This window comes from Salarias fasciatus, chromosome 13, assembly GCF_902148845.1.
Source record: "Salarias fasciatus chromosome 13, fSalaFa1.1, whole genome shotgun sequence".
Classification (NCBI taxonomy): domain Eukaryota; kingdom Metazoa; phylum Chordata; class Actinopteri; order Blenniiformes; family Blenniidae; genus Salarias; species Salarias fasciatus.
The window spans coordinates 23136342-23151341 of NC_043757.1; the positions used below are offsets into that span (position 1 = coordinate 23136342).

Genomic DNA, 15000 nt, shown 5'->3' on the forward strand with positions numbered 1-15000 from the left:
GGCTGCCAGCGGAGGCTGGGCGTGCCAGGGGGAGCTGGCAGCATCGGGGGGGCATCTGGTGGGAGCGCCAGCTCCCCGACTCCCTCACTGTGGAGGCGGCCTCTGAAGGCCTGCCATCCCGTGATGTTTGCCTCTGCGTGTGTGTTTAAACGGAGAGAAGTGGGGGGCGGGGGCCGCTGTCTACACCTTCACCCCTTTTTATCCCACTTCTGCTCGGCTCAGGCAACTTTTCCCGTTTTATTCGTGCCTCCAGCAGGACGACATATTGACTGTCCATTTCAGCCGGTCCCCGCTCATCTGTCTCCTCTCCGGAGTACCCGGGGCGCGCTTCTCTTCAGTCCAATAAAAGAAAATTCGGAATAAACGCAGATGCCTAATAAAACAAATGGTGCCATTTGAAAAAGAGCTGAAGCGGAGCGTTTCCGTCCCTCCGGTCTCCGCAGGTCCTGGAGGACAACGATTACGGGCGGGCGGTGGACTGGTGGGGCCTGGGCGTGGTGACGTACGAGATGATGTGCGGCCGGCTGCCGTTCTACAACCAGGACCACGAGAAGCTGTTCGAGCTCATCCTCATGGAGGACATCAAGTTCCCGCGCACGCTGTCGGCTGACGCCAAGTCGCTGCTGTCCGGCCTGCTCATCAAAGACCCCAACAAACGGTGGGCGGCGGCGGTGGCGCTCCAGTCACTAGACCACTGGTCGGGGCTGATCCACAAATGGAGAAAATCTTTCACACCTTAATAACTGAATGAGAGAGATTTACCAACAGATAATGAAACCCCAGGTTTTCTCATTTGCATCATTTGTTTCATCAGCCTGAAAGCGTAGACCTTTTATTTCTGTTTTTATGACCTGAACTGATCAAACTTCAGCTGGTTTGTGGATAAGTTACAACACGCGCTCTCCAATCTCCACTTTCTTGCTGATTGGAATCGGATTTTTCTCGTTCTGGTGTCAGTTTTGTTGACTGGCCGTCCCTGCCCTCCCTGCAGGCTCGGGGGAGGACCAGACGACGCGAAAGAAATCATGAGACACAGCTTCTTCTCGGGCGTCGACTGGCAAGATGTCTACGACAAAAAGGTACGGCTGGACGCGGCGAGCCGCCGGAGCCGTGTCGGCTCGGTGAGGGAACGGTCGTTATTTTAAAATCCAACCCGTCGTCTCCACGTCCCGCAGCTCGTCCCTCCCTTCAAGCCTCAGGTGACGTCCGAGACGGACACCAGGTACTTCGACGAGGAGTTCACGGCCCAGACCATCACCATCACGCCACCAGAGAAATGTGAGCGCCCTCCTCCCTGCTCATCCACACACACACACACACACACACACACACACACGCACGTTTAGGCGAGAACGTTCCGGAGACGGAGTGGAGTCTTCTTCGATGGGAGACGACTTCCTCCTCGGCGCTCGCGTCTCAATTAAGCAGCGCGAAGTGTCGCCGCCTTGTTGGTTTTACGTGTCTTTGTATTTGTCCTCTGGCCACATGCGGCTCCTCGCAGCCGTCTGAGATGAAGACACCGCTTTCAAAATGCTCCCCACTGAATTATGCATGAGTGGAACCGGCGTGTTTCTCCGTGCTAACGCGAGGTTCCACTTGTTTTGTAGGTCGCACATCAGTTAGTTAGCAGGAGATCGGCGCACCACAAACACACTCGCTAATTGAATTATGTTCTGTTTAATTCTGCAGTAACACAACACATTGTAATGTTTAATTATATTTTCAGATGACAGAATCAACCGTTTTTTGTTTTTTTTTTATCTAATCTGTTTATCAGCTGAAAAATCGCATGTAATTGCAAATAATGAATTCATGATCAGCGCTGAATCCGTGGTTTTCTCTCTCTTCCCAGTTGACGAGGACGGGATGGACTGCCTGGACAACGAGAGGCGGCCGCACTTCCCGCAGTTCTCGTACTCCGCCAGCGGCCGGGAATGAACTGTCCGTCACGGAGACGCCGCCGCCGCCGCCGCCGGTCTCTGGGGCGACGAGTGTGGGACGAAAAGACCCACCCAGAAAGACCCCAGCGTGAAGGACTTTGCCCTTCTCCTCCTCTCCTTCTCTCTTTTTCACCTCTCCAGTCTGCCTTTTCTTACGTTGAGTTTTTTGGTGAATCCCTTCTTACTTAAAAAAAACAAAACAAAAACAAACAAAAAAAAAAAATCCCTTTTGGGGAAAATTACGGTCTCAATCATACAAGACAAGCGCGGGCGATCGGAACTGTGAAGTGACCAGTTGCTCTGTAAAGACCCTTTAAAACGGGGAGCGCCACCGGCGACCTGCTGTGCTTTGACATGCGTCGGTCCGGCGAAAACTCCGGCGAAAGACGGACGCGTCGTAGGTTTTCCTGCAGCTTGGCGACGGAGATCGCAGCATCGCAAGTCGTCTAAACCCAAACTGCCATTACCGGTTGTATCTCAGGCTTTTGCGAACAGACGGATTGCCCGGCCGGGCCCCTCGGCGGAATCGTCCCGGGAGCGTCGGGAGGGAGTGGCGGCGATCTCTGAGCAGAATCCTACACACCTCATGTCGTCGGGCAGGATTTGACTCAGGTTTTGCTCCGTGCAAAGTCATTAATCGTTGTTGCTGCTATATTACAACTAATACCACGACTATTTACAGGTACTGCTACTCCTACTTCTACTCTACCACTACTGCTACTTGTAAAATCCGGTGCTACACTTCTAGCTCGATGCTGCTGATCATCAAACTGGCGCCAGCAAAACACCAGACCGCTCGAACCGACGTCTGCAGAACAGCCGCTGCTCTAACGTGCATCCACTCTGTAGGTCTGGGGAACGGACAGCATGTCGTGTGTGTGTGTGCGTGTGCGTGTGTGTGAGAGAGGTCCACTCGCGGATTTGTGTTTCAGGACGCACCTCAAAGCACAGCAGTTCAGAAGAATAAAGCTCCCAAACCACAAGCTTTACCACTTTACCCACAGTGCAGTGCGGAGAGGTGAAAATGAGAAGACAGCAGCTGGTTTGAATGTTTCCCGTTTCCATTCCTTCGTTTTTCTTTTTTTTTTTTTTAAATATTTATTTCCGAAAAGAAAAAAAAAAAGTGTTTGAGTTCTAAACTTTTTCTTTTCTTTTTCGCTCCATAAAAGGGAGAACAAAAAGCGAAACGGTACTTGAGTTTCGACGACGGAAAGCTTTACTGTGACATATCGTGATCGTCAGGATGCACACGGCCGTCTCTCTCTCTCTCTCTGTCTGAGAGAAACAGAGCGAAGTCCACGGCGGCGGGACGAGGAGAGAGTCCGAGAGCTCCCAGAAAGATATCAAATGTTTATAATGTGATAATTTATGACTTATCGGCGAGTAGTGCGGTCACAGCTCTTATTTCCTGTGAGGATCCGACAGAAACGTGCGGCGGTCTGTAAGGAGGTATACATCCACAGCTATCAGTTTACAAGAATCACAGAAATGGCTATTATATGAATATATATATATGTTCTATTTATTGTTCTACTCATTGGTTTTATATTTAACTTTTTCTATTGTTATTACATTATTCTAGAAAAAAACAAATATTGTAATTTGCTAGGGCTGAGGGGGAGAAGCGCCCCTCGAGAAACAAACATGGCTGAAGAATGTAGGAGGGAAAGCAGCTCGCCTTCCTGCTCCATCGTTTATTTGAAAATCTGTTTTCTTTTGTGTTGTTTTGTGACCAAAATGTGACGGCCGGAGAGGTGACGGGACGCTCTGAAGACAGAGGACCAAAGTGTGGGGGGGCCGATACGAGACCCAGCCCAGTTTACTCCCCAATCAGACTGATCGATTACCAATACACCCAGACACAGGAGGACGGCTGGACACGGCAGCCGCCTCTTTACCCGCTCGCGAGGTTTTACTGTGCAGGATCGTCGAGGTCAGAGTTCACAGGCGACAGCACAGGAAGGTCAGGAAAGCAATGTTTTTTGTAGCATTCCCGACCGCCTGCTTATTATTAATCCGTCCTGCTGTTTTGATCTCAAACTATTTGATTGTGTCTTTCCTTTGACCGGACAGTGACTGCAGGTGTGTGAAGTCTGAGGCAGAGTTCAGGGAGAAAGACGTCGAGGAAAGTGGAGCAGAAGGAAAAAAAAGTGTGAATGTAAAGACGCGAAGCGGAGGAGGAGGAGGAGGAGGAGGAGGAAGGGATTCAGTCCCTGAACTGGAGGAGCTTCTGTTTACTGCAAGTCTGTGGAGAAGAGGAGGAGTGTTTGGACGTGAGCTTAGTCAGTGTTTTCCTGCCGGTGCTGCGGATGTTCTGATCAGAAAGCCTGTTTTCCCCTCCGTGTTCTGCATTCAGATCTGGGTCCTGACTACTGAACCCCCCCCCCCCCCCCCCCCCACTGCTGTCTTCAACGCTTGCTGTCACCTCTCCAGTCTGGACTTTGTTTGTTTGTTTGTTTGTTTGCGGTTGTTGCATCCGTCACGTCTTCCAGTCTGACCAACGAGATTTAAAACAAAAAAAAAAAAAGAAAGAAAAAAAAAAAAATATCCCCCTCGATTTCTCTGTCTTCAAATGCCGGGTAAGCCTTACGATTTCACTCAGAATCAGTCGAGAACTTTGACATCCAGCACTTCTGAGTCCGTATCACCGGATGTGAGGTCAGCGTATTTTTTAAAGAGAGTCTAACGTGTCGGTGTGGAAGACAAGAAGCTGCAGCGTACCGGGGGCGTGCTCCCATTAGGTGATTCCACTCTATTTATTATTTGAATGTTTTTATTATCTTCGATGAATAACTTGAATTTATTTTCTATTTAATTTATTCGATGTCATTTTGTTGTGATGTTTAGCAGTATAAGGGGGTGTAGTCGTGTACCGCCACTTTGTTCTTAAAAGAAGACGTCTCTTTCCTTTTTTTTCTTTGCAGACCTCTCTCCTATACGACGCATTTACCTGTTTTTCTCTGCTGCTCTCCAGTCCGCCATGCTTTACTGTTGCACATCCATTAAACGGCTACTAGCTGGGCGAAGGCGCTTTTCTGGCGGGAAGCGTAAAACGGAGGCCGTAGTCCTCCTCTGTCCGCACCAGCAGTCCTGAGTCAAAGTGACACTCAGAACTCTTATGAAAAATACTTCTCTGTGATCGATCGAGCCAAAGCAGTAGAATAGTTCAAAACGAGTGCAGATCCCGCCCAGCTGGCACCGCCGGTGGGCTCCGGCAAATGCTCCCAAGTATTTGGAAGGATTTCAGCTTTGATTTGACCCAGGTCTGCCTGCGTCTGAGGAGTTCTCGCTGCACGCGCTACGCAAAAAAAAAAAAACGCCAAAATCATTAGAAACCAGAGTTCATCAAATCCCGCTTTGTAGCTTTGGCCACAGCACTTTCACACCCATCACTTTTTTATATGATTCAGAGGAATCTGATTCAGCCCTGCTTTAAAGGAAGATTTTTAGCTTCTTCTTCTTTTTTTTTTTTTAAATGTTTTTAAGAAAAGAAGGATTTCTCCCCTCCATATACGACTGCTCTGATGTTGACTGAAGCGTCCCACGTCAGCGCAGAGTGGACTTTCAGCTAAGTTGGACTCGGTGTTTCTGAACTTCTGTAAAAAAAAAAAAAAAGAAGAAATGGTTGCACCGATGCTTCTCGCTTCCTCCTGAAACTTTTCCCAACCGGAAACCCCGGAGGCCGCCACTGTGTCAGAGGCCGAGACCAGTCCTTTCATTTAAAAAAGGAGGTGAAGCTGAGTGATCCTCCGCTCCAGCCGGCTGTAATCTGACAGCAGAGGTTCCTCCTCTGGACGTGGCGGCTCCGCCTCAGTGCGTCCCGTCTTAAAGCTGCTGCTGTTTGTACCGTACATCTATCGCGCCACAGATCCCACTCCAGTAGGGTTTCAGTCGTATGTAAAAATCCTTTCAAAGACCTCAGCTGCTCCGTATTGATCTGCTCCGTTGTTAATGAACCGGCGGCGGCGGCCAAAAAAAACAAATCAGAACCCGCGCTCCGCCGGGCGTTTAATGCAGATAAACGGCTCAAGTGTTTGGAAGGATTTCTGAAGTATTTGACCTCATGTCTGCGGCAGACCCCCCCCCCCCCTCCTCCCTCCCCCTCCTCTTGTCTCTCTGGTACTAGTCTACTATCATCATGATTAACATAAACAAGCATGAGATGCATTTATTTATAAACAGCAAAACAAAAAGAGAGAAAAAAAAAAAACCGCGAACATGTACAAATGCTACAAGGAGAAACTGAGTTTCGATGCCATTTCCCATCTACTGTAGCTTTACAGTTGTGCGGGCGTCTCTGGACGGCTTCCAGCTGTTTCGCAGAGCGCCTCGTTGTCCCCGAGGCGCCGCCGCCGCCGAGTCAACATGGCGGCGGCGGCGCCGGTGGAACTCGGCGGATTCAGAAAGATCCACAGAAAAGCAGATCAAACAGCCTTTCTCTGTCCTTCATGCTGTCGGGATGCAGTGCTGCTGGCCGCCCGGGCCGCCAGGATGTGAAAAACAACCGATTACCATCAACACGAAGCTGTTTTTTTTACACTGTACATCCTTAGTATTTTTACACATAAAATGTATATGATAGGGATGCACATTATTTTCCTTCTTACAGACAGCTTCAATAAAGCACTATGTCAATCTGCTGCTGCGCGTCGACTCTGTTCGCTTTGTGCCCTTTAAAACCCGCCCAGGTCAAAGGTCAGAAATCAGACAAAAACACTTCTCATGGAAAAAAATAAAGACGCTCATTAGAAAGGCTCATGATTTTATTTAACACACACACCTCACTGTCCACACAAGCACAGTATAAAATCCATTTACAAAACAATTAAAACATCTAATCAGATAATAAATGTATTGAAACCAGTAACAGCCTGTTGTGCTTCGCTGGAATCCACGGAGGCGGGACACACTCAGGACAACAAAGTATGAGCTCGCCTCGACTTGGGGAGCTGAAGAAAAAACACACACACACACACACACACACACACACACACACACACACACGGCCTGTAATGATGAATCACAGCAGAATATAGACGACATGTTTATCAGCTAATCCCAAACCAGACAGAATTATTAGTCACGAGGGGACAAACGTCTCCGTCCTGGTTTTATTTTAGAAAGCCGACAATTCGAACGTGCTGCCGAGGAGAAAAGACACGACTACAGATTCATTTAGTAACAGAGTGGTGAATCACACACTTCTGTGTGTGTGTGTGTGTGTGTACCTCTGTGCGTAGGTTCCGCATCTCCTCGCTGAGTGTGTTTCTCTCCTGCATCAGCTGGTTCTGTTTGGCCAGCAGCTCACACACCTGCTGGGCGCTGCTCTGACAGTGACGGTCCAACTGCTGCAGCCTGAAACACACACACACACCCGCGCGCACACACACACACAATATTGACTGAAAGTGTGTGAGAGGAATGTACCCTCCTGGCTAATATAAAACCAAATGTTGTAAATATTGAAAGAGAGCTGGATCCACACTGAGCTTTTAATATCACTGGACTTTGTGTTGATCAAACAATCGACACTGTTTGCTGTGGGATCCGGAGGCAGTGTAAGTTTGACGCTGAGAGAGCGCACGAGGACGAGGACGAGGCGCCGCGACGGACACGCCCAGCAGCACAGGTCACACAGCTGTGGCTGGCCAGATGTGCTGTCAGAGGGACGATGAAAACCCGTCTCGGCCCGTGGGAGTGACCTATTCCTGACTTCTTAACTTCACTTTGGAAACTGGACGACTTCCTGAAAGGTTCTTTATTCTAAAGCAGGGTTGTTCATCATAAGGTTCGGGGGCCTGTATGTGGTCCCGTCAGTTCTGCTTGACTCACTGGGACGCACTCAGTCAAATGAAAATCACTGTTACTGGTGACACTTCTCATGTTACTGATCGTTGTTACGTCGCTGGCTGGGTCGGCTGTTCGCTCACAAAATTAAAGTTTCACAGTGAAAAAAAAAAAGAAAAAGATGGTTGATGAAGAAATATTCACGGAACTCAAAATGAAGAGAAATGGAATCATGTTTGAGAGAGGGAAAGAAAAAAATTACTCTGATTAACAACAAAAATCATGTATAAAAAAAGAAGCTTTCATCAAAAGATTAGTCTTAATTTAAGTCTCGGCTTCAGTCTTTGTCTAAACGATTCTATGACATTTTATTCAGGAATCTCCACAGTTTAGCTGAATTTCAACCTGATTCTCTGACTTCGCTTCAACTATTTTGACGGTTTCTCTGCTCGAGCAGAATTCCAGATTAGCCGCTGCTTGGCGATGTGTCTCCGGTCCGTCTCCACGGCGACTCCAGCCACAAATCACTCTGATCGCCGCCCGTCTTCGCCGTGTGACAACCTGTCATTGTGCAGCATGAGCGGAGAGCGCTCGGGCCGGTGAGAAAGTTGTTGGAGAGAGAGAGTGTGTGTGTGTGTGTGTGTGTGCAGTTATGAAGTTCTGATCATTACCACCACGTCCCAATTAGTGCGTCCCCGGTGACACAGCCGCTCCGCACACAATGACCTCTTTCACTGCACGCTGGGATTAAACTGTGTGAGCTGCTTCCAGCTGGGGTTTACGGTGTGTGAATAGTGTGTGTGCGTGCGTGTGTGTGTGTGTGTGTGCGCAGGGGGGGAGGTGGAGGATGAATGTCTGCTGAGATATTTCCCACCAGCGGCCCATTATTTCACCCATTCATTCAGTCGTCCCCTGTTGAAGTGCAGCGGTGAACTCATTCACTCACACACACACACACACACACTCATCCATGCTTCTGTCTCTCACACACACACACACCATTCATAAATGCCTCCACACATTAAACTCTGAGTTCGTATCTTACTTGTTTAAGACTTAAAGAGTCAAATTTATCCTCAAAAACACACCTGTGAGTCAGAACTGACTTATTCTCTACTATAAATGTTCCCAGAAGCCTCTGGGTCACTTCCTGGCCTCCGTCTATCCTGGTCGGACTTGCCTTGGTGCATCAAGACGGACTCAGAGTATTATGGTCTGTATGAGTCAAGCAGTGCAACATGAATTCTTCGAGGGAAAAGTGGGAGTAATGTCCAAAATATGAGTATAATTTCAGATACTTTCAAACTGAATCTCATCTTGAGCTCGTTTATCCAATTCTTACAAAAAGCTTCAAATCTGTAACAAATATCATAAACACATTTAAAACCACAGCTTCACTTACTTTTTTTTTTTTTAAAAAAGGGAGTTTGTTGCTTTCATGTGAAAGACAGATCGGCCGCACACATGACAAACGGATCTGAGGCCAGTGGGACTTGGACTGAACTCGGTGCTTCGGTCGAACGTTACTGACAGAATGGACGAGCGACGGGACTGAAGCAGGGTTTTCACGGTGTGCAGGTGAGATTAGAGGGTCTTTCTGAGACTTTGTTTCAACAGGTTCAGGCGACAGTTAATAAGATGCATAAGAAAGGAGCGAGGAAGACGGCGGAGGAGGATGAAGAGAGAGAGAGAGAGAGAGAGGGAGGGAGAGGGAGGTAGCTGTAGGGGGGACAGATGCCCCTGCCCTGCTGGTCATGTTGGCAGTGGCTGGGCTGCCTGTGTGACAGACGGGGGAGGCCAACATCCCAACTCTGCTCTGCAATCTGCTCCCTGCCCCCCCCCCCACATTGTCCTCACTTTGCCCCGCACGCTCCGTCTTTCCACTGCAGGGTTTAATCCTCCTCCTGCCTGCCCGTCTTCTTCAGGAGCCCCGCTCTTCCTCCTCTTCCTCCTCCTCCTCCTCCGGCTCGGACCTGGAGGCTCGGTCCGGTCCCGCAGGCCGAGGCCGTCCACTCCCCCCCCCCCCCCCACCCCGCCCGGTGTTCCCGCAGCCGGCTGCCAAGCTGTCCCGAGCAGCCGCCTCCTCGCGCCGTCCTCCCACTCCGCCGCTCCCCTCCCACGCCGTCGCACCGCAGCAGGGCATCGCCACGTCACACAATAATCACACAACCGCTCCGGCTGCTGCTGCCAGCCCAGACGCAAGGTGCAGGCAACCCGGGTGTGTGTGCTCACCAAGAGCAGGAGATATCACACACACACACACACACACACACACACACGCGCGCGCACACACACACACGCAGGCAGAGCGGAGCACCAAAAGGTCAGAAACAGAGCCTGTTGTTCAGAAGCTGTAAATGTTTGATGAGGGAAGTGTTGAGAACGTGTCGACTGAAGGCCTTTAGCTCCACGCCACCGAACTAATCTGAGTCATGCTGAGCGGACGCCAATCCTCATCCAATCGCAACCTCTGATATTGATACACGGAGATGCACCAAATGTTTCAAAACATTGGGAGAATGTACAGCAGACCCTCGCGGAGATTTGGTGGTTGATGACTGGCCTGCTCCGAAATCCACTCCGGGTTTGTAAAGCGGGAGACGCGTCGACCGCCAAGAGGAGTTCTGCAGTTTGTCTGCTAGTAGAGATAAATGTGACACTGTAGAGAGGATTTATCCACTTATTTATTCAGTCTGTGAAGTTCTCTCTCTGAAGTGAACCACGACTCGCTCGCAGCCGACATCCTGCCAAGATTAACAGAAACACAATCTAGCGGCTCTGAAAAATCGCACGCGTGATCTCGCTCCGCCGCGACTTTAAAAGGGGGTCAGTTCGCCCAGACGACAAAAAGCACTGTTTCCGTGTGTGCATTAAAAGGTATTTGCACAGATTTAGCGCGCTCCTCGGAAACATATAGGATTAGCTCTCCGCCGCCAGTCACTGCAGCGTGATTAAACACTTTTTTGTTTGCAAATCTAAAGCATCGGTTGTTTATGAAATGTGCAGGCTTCACGCTTCTCCACTCGTCTTTTTCCCACTTTGATAAAAGTGATGCCTAAATACTACACTCCTCCTTTCTATATCCGGGAGGGACATCCTTTACAACCAGAGGAGAGGCTGAGTCCGAGATGGAGTTTGCATGTTCTGGATGGACTCTACAGAAGTGAGAGTTTTTTAAAAAGTAATAATCAACTGGAACAAAGAGACATTTTTTTCCACGGAGAAGCTTCTGTTTAATTTGGCAACGCTACTCTTCAATCCGGCAGAGGAGACAACAGCTGTATGAAACGGTGTAACAATGCCAACAGGCTGATGAACACACACACACACACTCACACACACACACACACACACACACACACTCACACACTCACCTCCCTGACAGGGACGCGGTGCAGCCGGTTGAATCAGTGCGTCAGGTCACGGCCTGGGATGTTTAAATCTGCTGCAGGTTGTAAGCTGGAGGTTTATGTAATGCAGTAAGTAAACGCTTCGACCCTGGCACACAGATAAACAACCACACACACACACACACACACACACACACACACTCACACACGCTCGGTGTGTCTGGCCAGAGAGCTGCCAACCTCTGGCCTTCCCCATCCTTTCTCTAATCCACCTCACCTTCATACCCCGCCTCTGAGGGGTGTGTGTGTGTGTGTGTTCGTGTGTGTGTGTGTGATTAAGGTAGCCCTCCTTCCAGCAGCTAAAGCAGCAAATCCAATAACTGGCCTCTATCGACTGGCACACTCATTAATTAGGGCTTAATACAGCTTAATGCTCAGGCACTGCCCTACACTAATTCCACACACCCACACACTCACACACACACACACACACACACACACTGCTGGCTTGCATCTGCCCTGCTGCCTGGAAGTGCAGAGGGAGGGTGGAAGGAGGCTTGGATGGATTCATCGGCGCACCGATGGTGAGACAGATGAATGGATGTTTGCGCTGAAAAGGGTCTGAGGTGTCAGGTGAGGTGGTGGACGGAGGCCGGGGAGGGGGGAGACGGGGGGAGACGGACGGCCTCCAGCAGTCACCTCCCGGCCGCCTGCCACTGGCCGAGTGCCGGAGGAGAGCGTCCCCCTCTGACCTGGTGAGAGGACACCACCTGCTGGATGCCACCGTTCACTGAACCCCACCCCCCCACGAAAAAAAAGAAAGAAAGAAAGAAAGAAAGAGCAGCACCTGAACCTGCTTCCAGAGCAGCGCTGCTCGAGTGAGAGCGCTCCAGCTCCAGCCCACGCCATAAAAGCAAGTTTTTTGCTGGGAGGCAATTTGAAGTAATTTCCCCTGACAGCCCAATAATCAAACCCTGCACCTCCAACTGCCACACTCTCTATCGACTGCTGCTGCTAAAGAGATTAATTACCACACACACACACACTCACACACACACACACACTCACACAGAGCTACCTCTCTGCGGTATACATCAGTCGTAGCCCACAGCTAGTGTCTAAACTCTGTTGTGTGTGCGTGTTTGTCTGTTTGCATATTTATTTACAGGTGGGAGCAGATGTCCTGAAGGCGGGGTCCGGAGGGGCTAGCGCGCTAACGTCACGCCACACACATGCTAACACACACCAGGAGCGGCGTTCAGGTCCGTCGTTCACCGAGCCCCACGCGGACGTGTGTCTGGTGGAGGGTGTCACTTTAAGAAAATATTCATTGCACGCACACACGCACACACACACACACACACACACACACAAACACAAAATGTTGGGAGGAAAAACAAAAAAAAATGAATGGGATTGTGAAGATTAATGTGGCCTGTGATTAAATATAAAAGTTGAACTGCGACAGAATCCACAGTGAGACAAATGACACGAGCTCAGGAAGGAGCAAGACGGAGGAAACACAGAGCCGGTGTGTGTGTGTGTGTGTGTGTGGTGTGGAAGTCAGACGTAACCCCACCGGAGGATGAAAATCTCAGTGTTCAACTCACAAACATTTGACTGAGTGAACTCCACATATGTGGGTGTGTGTCGTATGGGAGGGGGCCCCGGGGGGGGATGGGGGGGGGGGGGGGGGGGGGCGGGCAGACGGCCTCGGCTTGCCTGCTTACAACAGCACTGCCAGGGGCAGGAAGGCTGCAGCTGCCACCTACACACACAAACACACACAAAAACATATTTCGCCCAACCCCGGGCCCACCGTCCCGCCGTCGCCACCCTCGCACCCCGCCGCTCCGGCTCAGGCTTGGCTGGCACACAACTGCACCCGGGACCGTGTGTGTGTGTGCGCGTGTGAGTGTGTGTGTGTGTGTGTGCCTGAAGGCCATGCCCCTCGTGCCGTCCACCAACCTGCCGTGCCAGTTGTTGCTCTGGCTGAGGCGGCTCGTGCGACGCCGCCGGGTTTCGGCGGGGCCGCGGCTGACTCGCATTCCCTCACTCCTGTTTGATTTTTCCTTTCGCTTTTATTTACCGCCACCTGTCATTTCCGGAGATGTTATTTGCACGCGCCGCGCTCTGTCAATGCGCGGCCGGCTTCACACGTGTGCGTCATGTTTGAGGAGGACCCCCGGTCCCTTTTCCTTTCCAGATCCAACACACACCAGATCAGCGCCCTAAAGTCTGAGTACACAGGTTAAGACGCTGCGCTCTCTTATTCCCCCGGATTCTGATTTTCACTCCCGTTCCTCGTGTCAAAGACAAAATTATTTTACCGTGACTATTTTCACACGTGTTTGAATAATTAACTGCTGCCTGGCTTCCAGCTGTTCTCCATCAATGCTGCCGACCTCTGACCCTCGTTTAGCATCAATGGTAACATTTCAATGATTAAAAAAAAATAAAAAATAGCTGGAAATCATTTTCTCAATAAAAACTTTAAATCAATCAACGTCAGATGTGTTCTGTGTGTTTTTCAATGCTGGGCTTAAAGGGAAGAACTCGAACTTTATTTTATAATTAAAAAAAAAAAAAAAGGAAAAAAATCTTTTTACAACCTAAATGTATTTTTCCGCTATTTTGTCTCTTTTTATATTTTATATTTATCTCTAATGAATACATATTATTACACACGCTCTTATATGAGCAAACGCACCGTTTGTTATCAGTGCAGTTTAAATACATTTTAACACCTGCAGATAGAAACTACATGAAAAACAACAACAACAAAAAACTTTAAATTCTACCTGCTGTAAATGGAATTAAAAAAAAACTTATTCGATGGGAAATAAACAGGGAAAAAATAATCCCGTAAAAGTTGTGAATAAGCGTCTGTGCTGAGCGAGTTCCTGCTGGGAGGCAGAGCAGCCGAGAGGGAGCGGAGGATTAGAAACTCTTCACTCTGCGAACGAATCGTCACGAATAAGATCAGAGATTGAAACAGTGGAAGTGAAAACCGTTTGATGTTTTTACAGTGTTGAAAATATATGTAAGATTCCAGTGTATGTAGCTCACAGCAGCGTTTTTTTAATTGAGTTTATTTACACACATTTTTTAAAAAAAACTTCTTCCAGTTGCTGCTGTGATTTTTCTCTAAATACTTTGACGGCTGCAAGAGAATCTGTGTTTTCTTCTCTCAATAAATTATAATAAAAGAGGAATATCAATAAATTATTGAGTAAATTATTGACTTTTTCATAAATATACCGCAGCACTTTACCAAACCCTCTCACACTCACAATTCAGGAGCTTGTTGCTGATGAACATTTTCCTCTTTTTGCTCGACGGCAGCAGTTCAACATCGACTCGCACGGAGATCAAACGGCGCCGGGCGGAACGCCCCTGGCGAGCGCTCCGATTAAAGGCACGTTTGGAAAGAGCGTTTAGGAAAGGGGACGTCGGGAACGCTCTCCCGATCTGACGGAGCTGCAGACGGCGCTGGATGGAGGGACGGGAGTTCTCTGTGCATCGGCAGAGGCGTCGGCGCCGCTGCAGGCTGCTCCGCCATCCATCCAGCGCCGGAGCGTCTGCCGCCGCCGGGCCTGCTGACTTCCCCTTTTAACTCTCGCGTTTGGTGCATGTGTGTGTGTGTGTGTGTGTGTGTGTGTGTTTCCCCGCATTAAAGTGTTTTCTGCTGATGTTACTTTCAACGTTTCTCCAAAGAAGGGGCAGGTGTTCCTGCGCCGCTCTCCTCCTTGTAGTTTTATGAAGTGAGTGTTAGTGTCACTGACTGGGGCTCGAGATGTGACGCTTTGCACAGTTAACGCTCCAGCTTGCAAGCCTCTGGCTACAGCCCGACATCTGAGCTGCAAATCTGTGCGTCTGTGCGCGCGTGCTCGCGTGTGTGTGTGTGTGTGTGTGTCGGAGCT

At 49.5% G+C, this 15000-nt stretch overlaps 2 protein-coding genes across 4 annotated transcripts in view; one reads left to right on the forward strand and one right to left on the reverse strand.

Moving 5' to 3' along the window:
- Window positions 1-3046, forward strand: part of akt3a (v-akt murine thymoma viral oncogene homolog 3a) — a 43662-nt gene extending 40616 nt beyond the window's left edge. The window contains exons 11-14 of the mRNA XM_030107319.1: window positions 444-658; window positions 992-1079; window positions 1176-1278; window positions 1853-3046. Coding sequence (XP_029963179.1) covers window positions 444-658; window positions 992-1079; window positions 1176-1278; window positions 1853-1938 — 492 coding nt within the window. The 3' untranslated portion in view covers window positions 1939-3046. The remainder of the gene's footprint in view (window positions 1-443; window positions 659-991; window positions 1080-1175; window positions 1279-1852) is intronic.
- A 3622-nt stretch (window positions 3047-6668) lies between these two features.
- sdccag8 (SHH signaling and ciliogenesis regulator sdccag8) overlaps window positions 6669-15000 on the reverse strand; it is a 41017-nt gene continuing 32685 nt past the window's right edge. Inside the window, exons 17-18 of one of the 3 annotated variants that reach the window (XM_030107318.1) lie at window positions 7169-7295; window positions 6669-6889 (exon numbers count right to left, since the gene is read on the reverse strand). In XM_030107318.1, the coding sequence (XP_029963178.1) occupies window positions 6851-6889; window positions 7169-7295 (166 nt within the window). In that variant the 3' untranslated portion in view covers window positions 6669-6850. The other 2 variants (XM_030107317.1, XR_003932725.1) reach the window with 2 other exon arrangements.